The following is a 13,070-nucleotide window of genomic DNA, read 5'->3' as shown; positions in this document are numbered from 1 at the left end:
TTTTTTTTTGTCCCAATACTTTTGTACCATTTTGTACATTATAACCTAAAAGATAATTTGTCAAACCAAAAATGTCTATTTTAACAAATAAGTGTAATTTATTTAAGATTTTAGCACAAGATGTTTATTTATTAAATAATATACGGTTTAAATCACAAACATCGTCTGAGTATTGTTTAAATTTGGTCCGGTAAGAATTTGTGAGGTTATGTTCACAACTTAGGAGTTAATTTTTACTTTATAGGACTAATGATTACGAGAATTTTGTTTGCACTTTATTTCTAAAAAACCCCCATCGATCTTCCGCTTTAGCAATTCGCAGCTTTAATATAGAAGTATCAAAAATCAGCGAACGCGTTAGTCAAGTAGATATCGGACGGATGCGTTTGAAATTTTGGGAGGAAACTATTGATAAGTGTTTTCAAAAAGATCCTTTAAATGTCCCACAACACCCCGTTGCTTTAGAAATATATAAGGTATTTAAACACATGATCTTTAGATGCGTTATTTGTGTTAATTTTTAGGCTAGTCTTAGAGAAAAGTTAACAAAAAGACATTTTAAGACTTTAATTATAAGTAGGAGTGAATTGCTTAATAAAAATTCGTTTAATACAATGTCTGAGTTGGAAACATACGCTGAAAAAACTGTTTCTACCGTTTATTATCTTATACTTGAAAGTTGTGGCATCAAAAATATTCATGCTGATCATGCTGCTTCTCATATTGGGAAAGCTCAAGGAATTACGCAATTATTAAGGTATTTTTTATATTTTGTTTGTGAATATGATTTGATATTGTATTTTTTAGAACAATTCCACTTGCAAAAAAAATTAATTTTATCGCTATCCCCCAAGATATCTTAGTAAACCATAAAGTGAGTCATGAAGATGTTTTGCGAAACAAAATAAGTGATAACATGGTTGAATCATGTTTAGATTTAGCAAGTAGGGCAAATGAACATTTAGTTAAAGCACGAGACTTAATGTCTAATGTACCTAGTCAAGCTAAAACAGTATTTTTACCAACAACAGCAGTTGATAATTATTTAAATCGATTAAGCAATGTACAATATAACGTTTTTCATCCATCACTATTACATAGATCATGGTTTTGGTTACCCAAATTATGGTTAACCAATTATAAGAATAAATATTAATTAAAACATGTTTCGAAAAATAAATAATTTTAATCTGAAAAATAAATACAATTATTTAAATACAAATTTATAATTTAAAAACTTCAGCCGTTTCGGCAAGACATCGACACCCACAGCCAGAAGGGCACATTTTATTCTTCACAAACCATTGTTGCATATGAGCTGTATGCCCACCATGGCCACACATTAAACAACAATTCGCCGAACCCCTCACAGAAGTGTGGCAAATGATACAATTTAAAGAGAGCTTCTTGCAATTATCGCACGTACAATATTTAGAGGGCTTTTGACAATTTTGGCAGTCTGTTAAAAATTCCAATCCCCGGTAAGTCTCCGACGGCGTCGACATATATTTTAAAACCTCCACTCGGTTGTACAACAATTTCCATCGGTGTAGTAATTCAGCGTAACTTAACTTGTAATATTCGTAAAGATTCACGTTTTGATCTTTATCTACGATCGAGGGATGTTGAAGTTCATGAAGGCGGAGATTTTCTAAGGAACTTGAACGAGTTGATTTTATTAATGGGAAACCGATTCCTTCTGTTATTATATCTGCTACTGGTATTGTGTGATAAGGTGATCCACCAGACTGTATAAAATAAAAGGAGTTATGTTATTACATAAAATGATAAAACTATGATTTCTTTCTTATTGTAAGTTTATGTATTAAGAATTACTTTTGATGTAATGTAGGATATTATAAGGAGATTAGACAAGGTGTTGCTATATTTATAGGAAAAATTGTTTCTGGAAGTCAGTATCATATTTAATATGGTGTATGAGTCAAATATATTTCCATAGAAACCTACTTACTTTGTCTCACATAAAATGCAACATGCCTGCATGTTTTTAGTTCTAGGTCTAATGTTAGTTCTAGTGACAGTGGTAGGCAGCATTATTTAACATAAGATATCACTATGTTGCATATTTTTATTGAACTACAACTAACACTGGACCTAAAACGCGAATAAACCTAGACGCAGGACTAAACCTGAATGATTCTTGTTCTAGTCTAGTGTTAGTTCTAGCTTTAGTAGTTCCTCAAGTATTTGAGCCTATGATAAAATGGTTTAAGTTATAATGATTTAATGCAAAAAATTAAACAAGAAAGTTCTTATAATAAATTTTAAGTTTAATAACTAATAACTTTACACTCAGTTATTTGACTTTTAAACGTCAATTTGACAATTAAACGTCAATATTGTTCAAATCTAGATCTCAAAATACTCAAAAATCAGTTAATTTAATGTAAAATGTTTTATGGAAATACTAAAATTAACGAAATATGTTACTATAAATCAAAAATTATAGAAAAACTTGTATGAAATATTCGATATTCATCAAAACATTTCCAAAAATTTAGGTTGGTACGATTTTAAGGATATTTGTTGTGGTTTTTAAACGTCAAAATGGCGTTTGAACGTTAATTGACGTTAATATGACATTTGTATGTCAAAATTATTCAAAAAAATACAAAAACAGTACAAGACAGAATAAGAAAAATAAAATATCGATAAGAAAATTGGATGGAAAGTGGAAAACTATACCATTTATCAGAATGAAATAATGAACATCATTATTGCAAAATGATCTGTATAAAAAGTAAAAATATTATTATTTGACATTTAAACGTCAACTTGACAATCGTTAACATCGTCAACATCGTTAAAGAAAGTAGATATTAAAAAAACTCAAAAATCAGTTAATTTGATGAAAAAAACTCTTTGTGAAATATTAAAAGTGGCGAAATATACTGACGTATCATATAAGTTACAAAAAAATTGGTTGGAAATATTAGACATTTATCAAAAGATTTTCAAAAATTTAGGTTGGTACCATTTCAGGGAAACGTATTGTGATTTGTAAACGTCAAAATGACGTTTAAAAGTTAAGATGACATTTGTATGTCTAAATCATTAAAAAAAGTGAATTTTGTCTAAATCATCTTTTAGCCGACGATCGTTTCTGTACCTGATATTTTCGATATTTTTTAGTGGTGTGTCTTAAGATAGAAACTCAGAGTTATCATAAGAACGTCACCTTTTTCTAGCGAAACTTTTCCTTTGCAAAACTACCCATGCCAGTACCATTAAGCTATGTTGCATTTTATGTGGGACAGTGCAAGTAGATAGGAGTTTCTTAACTATGGTTACTGTATTCATATATTGCAAGTTATATAAAATTCCTGGTATATTAATAAAAGGATTACTCTTAGAGGGCTCGTTCCAAGGTGTTAGATAAGGGAATGCCTTCATTGGTCTGACCCTGATTAAAAGTGCCTGAATTATGGCTGGATCATCTGGAATGCATATCAAAAGATCGATGGGCAAAGAAAGTATACCGCCAAAGGCGACTATACCACAAAGACCCCATAATCAGTGGCAAGATGACATTGAGGAGGATCTTAGCGCGAGGATTGTCACAGGATCAATGTGATGATGATGAATAATTATTAAAAATAAGCATTAGATTTGAAAGATTAGAATATTATCAAATTAATATATTACCTCATACCACCTTTTTCCAGCTGCTATTAACTATAAAATCGAATTAAAAATAAAACATCCAAATTAGTTTTAAAAGTTAGTAGATAGATATGAAGAAAAGCATAAAGCTTTTAATTTTAGATATAAATTATTTTTACTCACTTCAGGATGTATTAATCGCTGTTTGGTAGTAATTTTTTTCGAATTTGTCTCATTTTCTTTACCAAAAATACAACATAACATGGCAGCCGTTTGTACATCCGATTGATTGGCGTAATGGGAAATTCTAAAACTCGACTCTCAATACATCAAAATCATCGGCATCAAGTTTCGATTGATACTAACAAAGATTGCATTAATTCGTTTCCAAACGGGTGATACGTCCAACACATATCTTCTTCCGCTTGTTGTGGGCCAGAAACTAATTCCGCTAAAGTCCAAGCTTGTACCAAATCGACGCGTCCAATACTAGAAGCGATCGATTTATTGTATCGACAAATTGCGACTACGTCTCCAGCCAAGATATAATTGTCCGCCAAAAAGCGGTTAACATAAAACAAAGGGGAGACATCGTATACTAACACATACGCTTTTGGACCTTTATACGGATTTTGTTGTGTTCTTCGTGATTTTTGATAATAATAAGATGAAATTGTAACAGGTCCGTTTGATCTTTTTGAGCCATAATTTCCTAAAGCGGATAAAGCGCGGGGTGTAGCCGTTTCACCTTTATTTATAGCCGCTTTACGAATGTTTATGGATCGACCAAAACACACTAAAATATTTGCGGAGCAAAATTTCGCTCCGGATGTTCGTGGAAATGGTATATAAGTGTCATTATAAGTGCCTAAATTACTAGATTCAGTATAATTTACATCGAATTGTTTTTTTGAGTCAGTCGGGTCGCTTTGGTATTGTTCAATAGTCGCAACTAATTGTCTTAGGCAAGGTTCTAAACACGTCCGATTTTTAATAACTCTTTGTTGAGCCACATGATTTAAAGTTTGAGTTAATTGGCTCGCTAAATGTGCGTCAATGGTAGATCCTTGAACAATTTGGAACGTGGGGGGAACCCCGTGGGGGTAAGCGTTTGGAAAAATGACTTGTAAACAAACTATTCCGAGACTTGAATCAACTTTAACCGTGCAAGTTCGCCTGGTTACGTCCATTTTAACAACTTCCATGTTTGGAATGTGGACGTTTAATAAAGAAAATTCTTGTTGTAATAATTGGATTTTTGGGGAGGATGTTTTAACTAATTCTTCCATTAAATCTTCCTCCGCGTTTTCTTCGGGACGATGTCCACATAGTTTTTGTACAAAAGGGTCTATTTTCCATATTAATAGAGTTTGGTCTTTCGACCAAGTTATTAATTCAAAATCGACGTCGTTCGGTAAACGCTTTCGCCAGTCGAAATCTAATACAACATCTCTGTGGCCTACAAATGTATGAACGGGACTTCCCCTGTTATCAGTATTCCATAACAATAACCCATTTTCTCCCCGTCTCAATTGTGGCACAACCACCGTTACTAATCCATTTCCAAACGGCGTAAACCTGGCTCTCCAAACAGGGGCATTCGTTGTTAAAACAGATTCTGCTCTTCGAGCATTTGTTGTGTCAAAAAATTTCACCGTACAATCTTGCCCTGATGTTGCTAAATACGTTTCCGAACGAGGGCTCCAATCTAATCCATGAATTTTAGATAAATGGGCGCTAATATATTGTACGGGAGCTGTACCTTTTCTTCTATCCCAAAGTTTTACATCACCATCATGCGCGGTTGCAAGAATATTTGAATTCATAGTGTTCCAACGCACTTGAGTAGCTTCTGCTATAGCAGAAAGAGAGATTGATGGCCGTCTTGAGTCTCTAATGTCCCAAATATAAATGAAAGTATCCACTGAGCATGAAGCTAAAATATTTGGGTCTGATCTATGCCAATTTAAACCAGTAATTACTCTAGTATGTGCTCGTAATGAGTGAGATTGGGTTAATTCGCCTTTTGACCAACATAAAACTTCAAGTCTTTGGTTACTCTAAACAAAGTAATGTCAAAAAAGGTGATATTTTAATTGGGGTCATTTCTAACTTACAGAAATAACACATAATTCTCTGTTATGCTCGGTGGGATTCCATTCCGCTGAACCTACTTCATATTTACTTTGCCTTGGGAATTTTTTTAGGGGTTCCCCATCAATATCATCTAGATTTTTTATTGCTATACATCTACGACTAAAAAAAACATAATATTTAGTAAAAAAAGACATAAAAAAGCTTAAACATACCCTGCTAATAACACAAAATTCCCGGAATTATTAACTGCCATAGCACTAGCTTGAAGATCCCTCTGTTCCATAGCAACATAAAATTCGCTGTTCCATCTCGCAGCCATTTCTTTTGAGCTTTTTAAAAATTATCTTTAAGCCATTAGGAAACATAACCTCTTTTCAAAATACATCATAAAAATGAGGTTCGATTTAACCCAAACTTGAATTTAATTGCATTTTTAAACAATTTTATTACCAAAATTTTTGTAATTCCACCCAAAAAACTTAATCAAAACATTTTTTTCATAATTAAATCTTAATTTACATAAATCCTTTTGAAATTAAAAATCAATCGAAACTTTCTAATTACTAATCAAAACATAACCTATTCAAAAATAAATTTGGTTTAAATGTCAAAAACATGTTAACGTTAAAGAAAGCACAAAAACTTCCTATAAACTCATTAATATTAGGATTAAGATCAGTATCGACAACAAAATCGGATTTAGATGAAATAATTAGAGTTGATCATGCAGGAGAATTTGGTGCCGATAGAATATACGCTGGTCAAATGGCTATACTTGGGAGTACTTCAAAGGGTCCCTTAATCAAACACATGTGGGAACAAGAAATTCATCACAGAAACACATTCGAAGAATTAATTAAAAAACACCGAGTTCGCCCAACTGCAATGATTCCAATTTGGAATGTACTCGGTTTTGCGTTAGGGGCAGGGTCAGCGTTGTTGGGGGATAAAGCTGCTATGGCGTGTACAGTGGCTGTTGAAACGGTTATTGTTGAACATTATAATGATCAATTAAGGACCTTGATGAACGATCCTGATGTAAACAAAGAATTATTGGAGACAATTACTAAGTTTAGAGATGAAGAACAAGAACACCATGATACTGGAATTGATCATGGTGCTGAAGCTGCTCCTTTTTATAAAGCGTTTAGTGAGGCTATTAAATTTGGATGTAAATCTGCTATTGCTATATCAAAAGTTATTTAATTTTTAAATTGATTATGTTGATGTGATATAATTGTTAGTTGATATTAATATACAAAAGTAGAAATAAAACATGATTTGTATTTATTTCTTTTTTTTGTTATTCACTTTCAAATTGAGACGAATAAAAACCTATACAAAAAGGTAAATAATAAAGAAAAATCTATTTACATTTTTGTTATTTATTTTTTTGGAATAACGTAAAATTGTTATTTAACTACCTTTTCTTTATTTATTTAAAATGCAGCACGTGATGAAAGGGATAAATTCTCCATATTTCTCAAAAATTAAATTATAAAAATAGGAAAGAGTTTTGGTTTTTTTTTCTTAAAATACAAAATATTTCTAAAAAATTTAATAAATTAAATAAATAAAATCCTTTAAATTTCTTGGAAATTAACTTATCTAAAAAGTAAGTGATAAACGTAAATGATTTTATTTATTTTGAACTTGTATACAAAATTTTTTTAGAAATATTTTGTATTTTAAGAAAGAAAACCAAAACTCATTCCTATTTCCAACATATTTTAAATTTTTCCATCATTTTGTAATTATTTCAAGTACTGAAGATGAAACATTTGTTTCGAAACATGTTTACTTTTTGAAATAAATTAAACATTTTTAATATTTCTCACAAAAAGTTTTTACTTTTTCCTATTTTTATTATTTCACTTGACATTACAGTAAAACCTCGATATAACAGATCAATACGGGGAACGCAGCATCCGTTATAGCTCAATAAAATTAGACAACAATCTAGCGCTAAATTAGAAATAAAACTAGAACTAACACTAGACCTAGAACTAGAATCATTCGGGTTTAGCCGTCTTGAGAGACGTGCGGCTAAACCCGAATGTTTCTAGTTCTAGTGTTAGTTCTAGTTTTACACTTGCACTATCACTAGACCCAACAAAAGACTATACAACTAGAATCATTCGGGTTTAGCCGTCTTTAGAGACGTGTGGCTAAATCCGAATGTTTCTAGTTCTCGGTCTAGTCTTAGTTCTAGTGATAGTGTAAAATTAGAAAAAACACAAGACCTAGAACTAGAAACATTCGGATTTAGCCGCACGTCTTTCAAGACGGCTAAATCCGAATGATAGTTGGTAGAATGGTAGTTCTAGTTTTACACTATCACTAGAACTAACACAAGACCTACAACTAGAATCATTCGGGTTTAGCCGTCTTGAGAGACGTGTGGCTAAATCCGAATGTTTCTAGTTCTCGGATTTAGTGATGGATTCTAGTGATAGTGTAAAACTAAAACTGACACAAGAGCTAGAACTAGAATCATTCGGATTTAGCCGTCTTGAAAGACGTACGGCTAAACCCGAATGTTTCTAGTTCTAGTTTTACACTAACACTATCACTAGAACTAACACAAGACCTACAACTAGAATCATTCGGGTTTAGCCGTCTTGAGAGACGTGTGGCTAAATCCGAATGTTTCTAGTTCTCGGATTTAGTGATGAATTCTAGTGATAGTATAAAACTAAAACTGACACAAGAGCTAGAACTAGAATCATTCGGATTTAGCCGTCTTGAAAGACGTACGGCTAAACCCGAATGTTTCTAGTTCTAGTTTTACACTAACACTAGAACTAACACAAGACCTACAACTAGAATCATTCGGGTTTAGCCGTCTTGAGAGACGTGTGGCTAAATCCGAATGTTTCTAGTTCTCGGATTTAGTGATGAATTCTAGTGATAGTGTAAAACTAAAACTGACACAAGAGCTAGAACTAGAATCATTCGGATTTAGCCGTCTTGAAAGACGTACGGCTAAACCCGAATGTTTCTAGTTCTAGTTTTACACTAACACTATCACTAGAACTAACACAAGACCTACAACTAGAATCATTCGGGTTTAGCCGTCTTGAGAGACGTGTGGCTAAATCCGAATGTTTCTAGTTCTCGGTCTAGTGTTTGTTCTAGTGATAGTGTCAAACTAGAACTGACACAAGACCTAGAACTAGAATCATTCGGATTTAGCCGTCTTGAAAGACGTATGGCTAAACCCGAATGTTTCTAGTTCTAGTTTTACACTAGCACTATCACTAGAACTAACACAAGACCAACAACTAGAATCATTCGGGTTTAGCCGTCTTGAGAGACGTGTGGCTAAATCCGAATGTTTCTAGTTCTCGGTCTAGTGTTAGTTCTAGTTTTGTACTAGTACTTAATTTTTGAAGATCATTACTAAGTTTCGAGATGAAGAACAAGAACACCATTATACTAGAATTGATCACGGTGCTGATACCGTTCATTTTTTATAAAGTTTAGTGAGGTTATTAAATTTGGATGTAAATCCGCTATTGCTATATCAAAAGTTATTTAATTTTGAAATGGATTATATTGATATGAAATAAAAAATTAGAAATAAAAAATGATTTGTATTTAGATTTTTATTTATTTCTTTTTTAATTACATTGATGAATTAATTATAAAATGTATCACAACAAAAAATCGGAACTAAACTAAAAACTTGTGGGATCTTTTTGAAGACTTTAATAGAGAAGTTTAATATAAATTTCTCTTTTCGATAGGATGAGAAAAAATTTTCTAAGAAAAATGTAAAATTTACAACTTTTTTTTTTGTATAAAAATACAAAGTGCATCATCACAACAAGTAACAAATAAATGCTGCACTCGAAGAAACGCTTTTACAATTTGGTTCTTAGTCTAAACGTTTCCAATTTGTAGTCAACATTCAAAAAGTTCACATTTACCTCTAGATCATTTCTTTTTACGTCATTCACTTTCAAATTGAAACGAATCAAAACCCATACAAGAAGGTAAATAATAAAGAAAAATCTATTTACCTTTTTGTTATTTATTTTTTTGGAATAACGTAAAATTGTTATTAAACTACCTTTTCTTTATTTATTTATTTAATTAATCATTTTTAATAATTATCTTTTCGTTTTCGTATCAGATTCCTCTTCGAGTTCTTTTTTAATTTCTTTCAACTCGCTTTGTTTATGCTTCGAAATATTTTCAATCTCCTCATCGATCTCCTTAATCGTGATCGCGATAGGTTTGTAAGATTCTTCTTTTTCAGAGTGATAAATACTCTTAGATTCTCTGCGTTCTTGCTCAGATTGCCACTCAACTTTTTGCCTATGTTGCATAACGCTATCTTTAACTCGTTCCAAAACCATTTTTTCAGTGAGTACACCATCTTCAGATGCGTAAGCGGCTGCTTGCCATGAAACACCCAATTTAGCAATTTCTCTTCCAGACATTCCCTCGGTCATTTCAGCCATTTTTGAACATAAAGCCCCATAATCGAATTGTTCGACTTTTAAACGCCGAGCGCCTTGAGTTGCTGGTTGAAGCACGAATATATCAAAATATAATCGAATTAAACGTTCGCGTTCTTCTAACCCAGGTAAAGAGAATTCAACCATTTCGTCTAAACGATCGTTAACGGCCCAATCGAATTGTTCGGGGGTGTTTGAGGCCAAAACTAACATAAATTTATTGCTTTGTTCTCCGGTTCTGTATAAAAATGCGTTTAAAGTTGCTCTTAAATCCTCGGAAATATTTTCTGAGGATCTTTTTCTTAAGAAAGCATCTGCTTCATCTATGAATAAAATCAAACCTTTTCGTGAACTAGTCGCCCAATCAAAAACTTTATGAACTGCTGTAACACCTTCACGTCCCATTGGGGCCACATCCCCCCCGGTTAATATTGCGTAATCCATATTTGAGTGTTTAGCAAGTTTTTTCGCAAACATCGTTTTACCCGTTCCAGGTGGACCATGCATCAAAATATTTCGATAAAGTCCTCGATTTTGCTTAGTATTTTTAGTGGCTATTGCAACATCTCTTAACCGCTCTTCTAATCTAGGGGCTAAAATCACACCTTGAAGTGCATCTGCGGACGATGTTTTTAATTTTTGAAATGCTTGAATTGGATGACGAAGAGTATCAAGAAACGAAAATCTTGATGTTTCTCTAACTAGCGATGGTTTTCCTAATCGGGCTTCAATGTAACGTGCTGTTACTCCAGTTGCTCCTTTAGCTGTGTAGACACCTAACGCGAGTAATGAGAAACCACCAGCTGCAGCAAGGACTTTATTCCAATCAGTAAGTAAAGCGGTTACTCCCGTACCAAGGACTGAACCTGCAGTTCTAAAAATTTTAATTAATAAATTAATAGTATATTATTATAAGAGAATATAATGAGGGCTATTATTCACTAAGGTTAACTTTGTCCATGACTACTGGAATTGATTCCATAAATTTATTTTTTTAAATAAATTTTTGAATAAAGTTTAAACGTCAATGTGACACAAATTCAAAGTTACCAACTGTAACCAACTTCACACCAATCTGTCAAAATTAAACGTAAATTTTATGAAACGTCATGCTTCTTTTTAGGAAAATTAATTAATTTATGCTTAACTCATACGAAAAAAAGGAATTTGTTTACGTTTTTTCGATATCAAACCTTTGGAAAGTCCTAAACAAATTAAATTAAACGAACGTTTTTCGAAATTTTGACGTTTTAAATAATTATTCAAGTCTGTCAAATTGATTACCCGTGAATAATGATTATTCACCAATATTATTCGCTTTGTGAAAAATAACTACCCTTTTGTTTTAGAAAACTCATTTATAAATAAGGTACAGTGTGTTAATTAATTATCGTACCCGACGTCATCATTGCAAGTATGCAACCAATAACGCAAACTGCTGTGATATTGGTTGCATACTTACAATGATGTCGTCGTGGGATAGGATAATTAATTAACACACTGTATATATTATAAGGTAGTCGTGGACAAACTAAATTAAGTAAAATAAACTTACTTGATACTTTCTAATACAGTAACTCTATTTTCAGTTGCTTTTAATCGGATTTGTTCTAAAGTCAAATCTCTGTTTTCTCTATCAACTTTAGCTTTTGCTTTTAATTCCGCTTCGACTCTCTTCATTTCATTTTTATGTCTCAAATCCATTTCATGCTCAATCGTAGATTTTCTTAAAGCTTCTTGTTTAGCTACAGACTCTTCTTGCCTAATATTTATAAAAATAAATAAATAATTAATCAAATCAGCAATTTATTACCTTTTAAGACTCTCTTCATTCATTCTTTGTTGTTGCGCCAATTGATCCTCATATCGTTTCCTTGATAATTGATCTTGATACTGAGCCCTAGCTTGGTGTTGCCTAGTTTCTTCTTGCAAATACTTCCTTTTTTCTTCCCCTTCAACTTTCTTTTGATCGACCTGCATCTGAGCAATATGAGCCTCATATTCTTTAATTTTTGTTTGATATTCTTGTTGTCTCGTAGCTTCTTGCAGCTTAGAAAGTTCCAAAGCTTCTTTCGCATGTCCTTAAAACACATAATTACATAAGTCATAATCAAACTTCAAAAATGATTTGTTAAAAGTTAAAACACTTACTAGACTTTTCTAATTCTCTCGCTGCTTGGGCGGCGCGTTCCAAAGCGGATGAATCAAAACGATAAGCTTCCATCGCTTTTCTTTCGGCCTTGGTCAATTTGGGGTCCTCCGGTGGGGTTCCGCCACCTCCGGGAGCTTGAGGGGGTTGAACTCCGAATTGGGAGAGATCGGGAGTTGCCGACTGCCCATCTTGATTTCGATATCCAAATAGCCAGGACATAATTGCGGTTTTTATTCGCGATTCAAAACGTATCGCGAGAGCGTGACCGGATTTAAGGTTATGTCAAAGTGCGCTGGCTGATAAAAGTCATCTTGCACGTTGCGTCAGTTACGTCAATATTAATTAGTTAGTATTTTTGATAGATGGCGCGATTTTATTTGGATATCAAAATTTAAAAATAATAAAAAATATAGAATTAGGTCTTATTTTCAATCGAGATGAAGCTGTACATAATTATTTAAATTAAATTTCTTTAGTATTTAATATTTTAAAGATTATTTCTACAAATCTTCAAACTTCAGATTTATGATTTTTTGAACGTAACCTTGAATAACATTAAACAGAAATGTTAGGATAATTAATTAATCTTTGTATATCTCAGAAACTAATTGAGATATCGTTATGAAATAAAAAGCAATTTGAAGCAAATTTACTTAGTTTTTAATACTTTGAAGATCATTTCTTGGAATCCTCAAATTTCGGAGTTATGATGTTTTGAATGCAACCTTGCA

At 32.5% G+C, this 13,070-nt stretch overlaps 4 protein-coding genes across 5 annotated transcripts; 2 read left to right on the top strand and 2 right to left on the bottom strand.

The window, feature by feature from the left end:
- The first annotated feature begins 2 nt into the window (after positions 1 to 2).
- LOC111424726 (NADH dehydrogenase (ubiquinone) complex I, assembly factor 6 homolog sicily) lies at positions 3 to 2,071 on the top strand. The gene is made up of 4 exons (XM_023058373.2): positions 3 to 190; positions 245 to 476; positions 525 to 757; positions 808 to 2,071. The coding sequence occupies exons 1-4, from the start codon at positions 72 to 74 to the stop codon at positions 1,154 to 1,156; spliced, it is 933 nt and encodes a 310-aa protein (XP_022914141.1). The 5' UTR covers positions 3 to 71; the 3' UTR covers positions 1,157 to 2,071.
- On the bottom strand, positions 1,167 to 6,118 carry LOC111424724 (WD repeat domain 59). Of its 2 annotated transcripts, XM_023058369.2 has the most exons (6): positions 5,934 to 6,118; positions 5,742 to 5,880; positions 3,991 to 5,684; positions 3,808 to 3,931; positions 3,667 to 3,696; positions 1,167 to 1,748 (listed from the first exon to the last, which is right to left on the bottom strand). In XM_023058369.2, exons 1-6 carry the CDS (start codon positions 6,038 to 6,040, stop codon positions 1,224 to 1,226), a joined length of 2,619 nt encoding a protein of 872 aa, XP_022914137.1. In that variant the 5' UTR covers positions 6,041 to 6,118; the 3' UTR covers positions 1,167 to 1,223. The 2 variants fall into 2 exon arrangements, with proteins under 2 accessions (XP_022914137.1, XP_022914138.1); XM_023058370.2 differs by lacking the exon at positions 3,667 to 3,696.
- A 25-nt stretch (positions 6,119 to 6,143) lies between these two features.
- Positions 6,144 to 7,094, top strand: LOC111424727 (ubiquinone biosynthesis protein COQ7, mitochondrial). The gene has a single exon (XM_023058374.2). The coding sequence runs from the start codon at positions 6,337 to 6,339 to the stop codon at positions 6,925 to 6,927; it is 591 nt and encodes a 196-aa protein (XP_022914142.1). The 5' UTR covers positions 6,144 to 6,336; the 3' UTR covers positions 6,928 to 7,094.
- A 2,217-nt stretch (positions 7,095 to 9,311) lies between these two features.
- On the bottom strand, positions 9,312 to 12,655 carry LOC111424819 (ATPase family AAA domain containing bor). The gene is made up of 4 exons (XM_023058508.2): positions 12,339 to 12,655; positions 12,001 to 12,268; positions 11,743 to 11,949; positions 9,312 to 11,061 (listed from the first exon to the last, which is right to left on the bottom strand). The coding sequence occupies exons 1-4, from the start codon at positions 12,556 to 12,558 to the stop codon at positions 9,837 to 9,839; spliced, it is 1,920 nt and encodes a 639-aa protein (XP_022914276.1). The 5' UTR covers positions 12,559 to 12,655; the 3' UTR covers positions 9,312 to 9,836.
- Positions 12,656 to 13,070: the final 415 nt, after the last annotated feature.

This window comes from Onthophagus taurus, chromosome 6, assembly GCF_036711975.1.
Source record: "Onthophagus taurus isolate NC chromosome 6, IU_Otau_3.0, whole genome shotgun sequence".
Taxonomy (NCBI): domain Eukaryota; kingdom Metazoa; phylum Arthropoda; class Insecta; order Coleoptera; family Scarabaeidae; genus Onthophagus; species Onthophagus taurus.
Note: the sequence above shows the minus strand (reverse complement) of the source record. Positions and strands in the feature narration are given on the sequence as shown.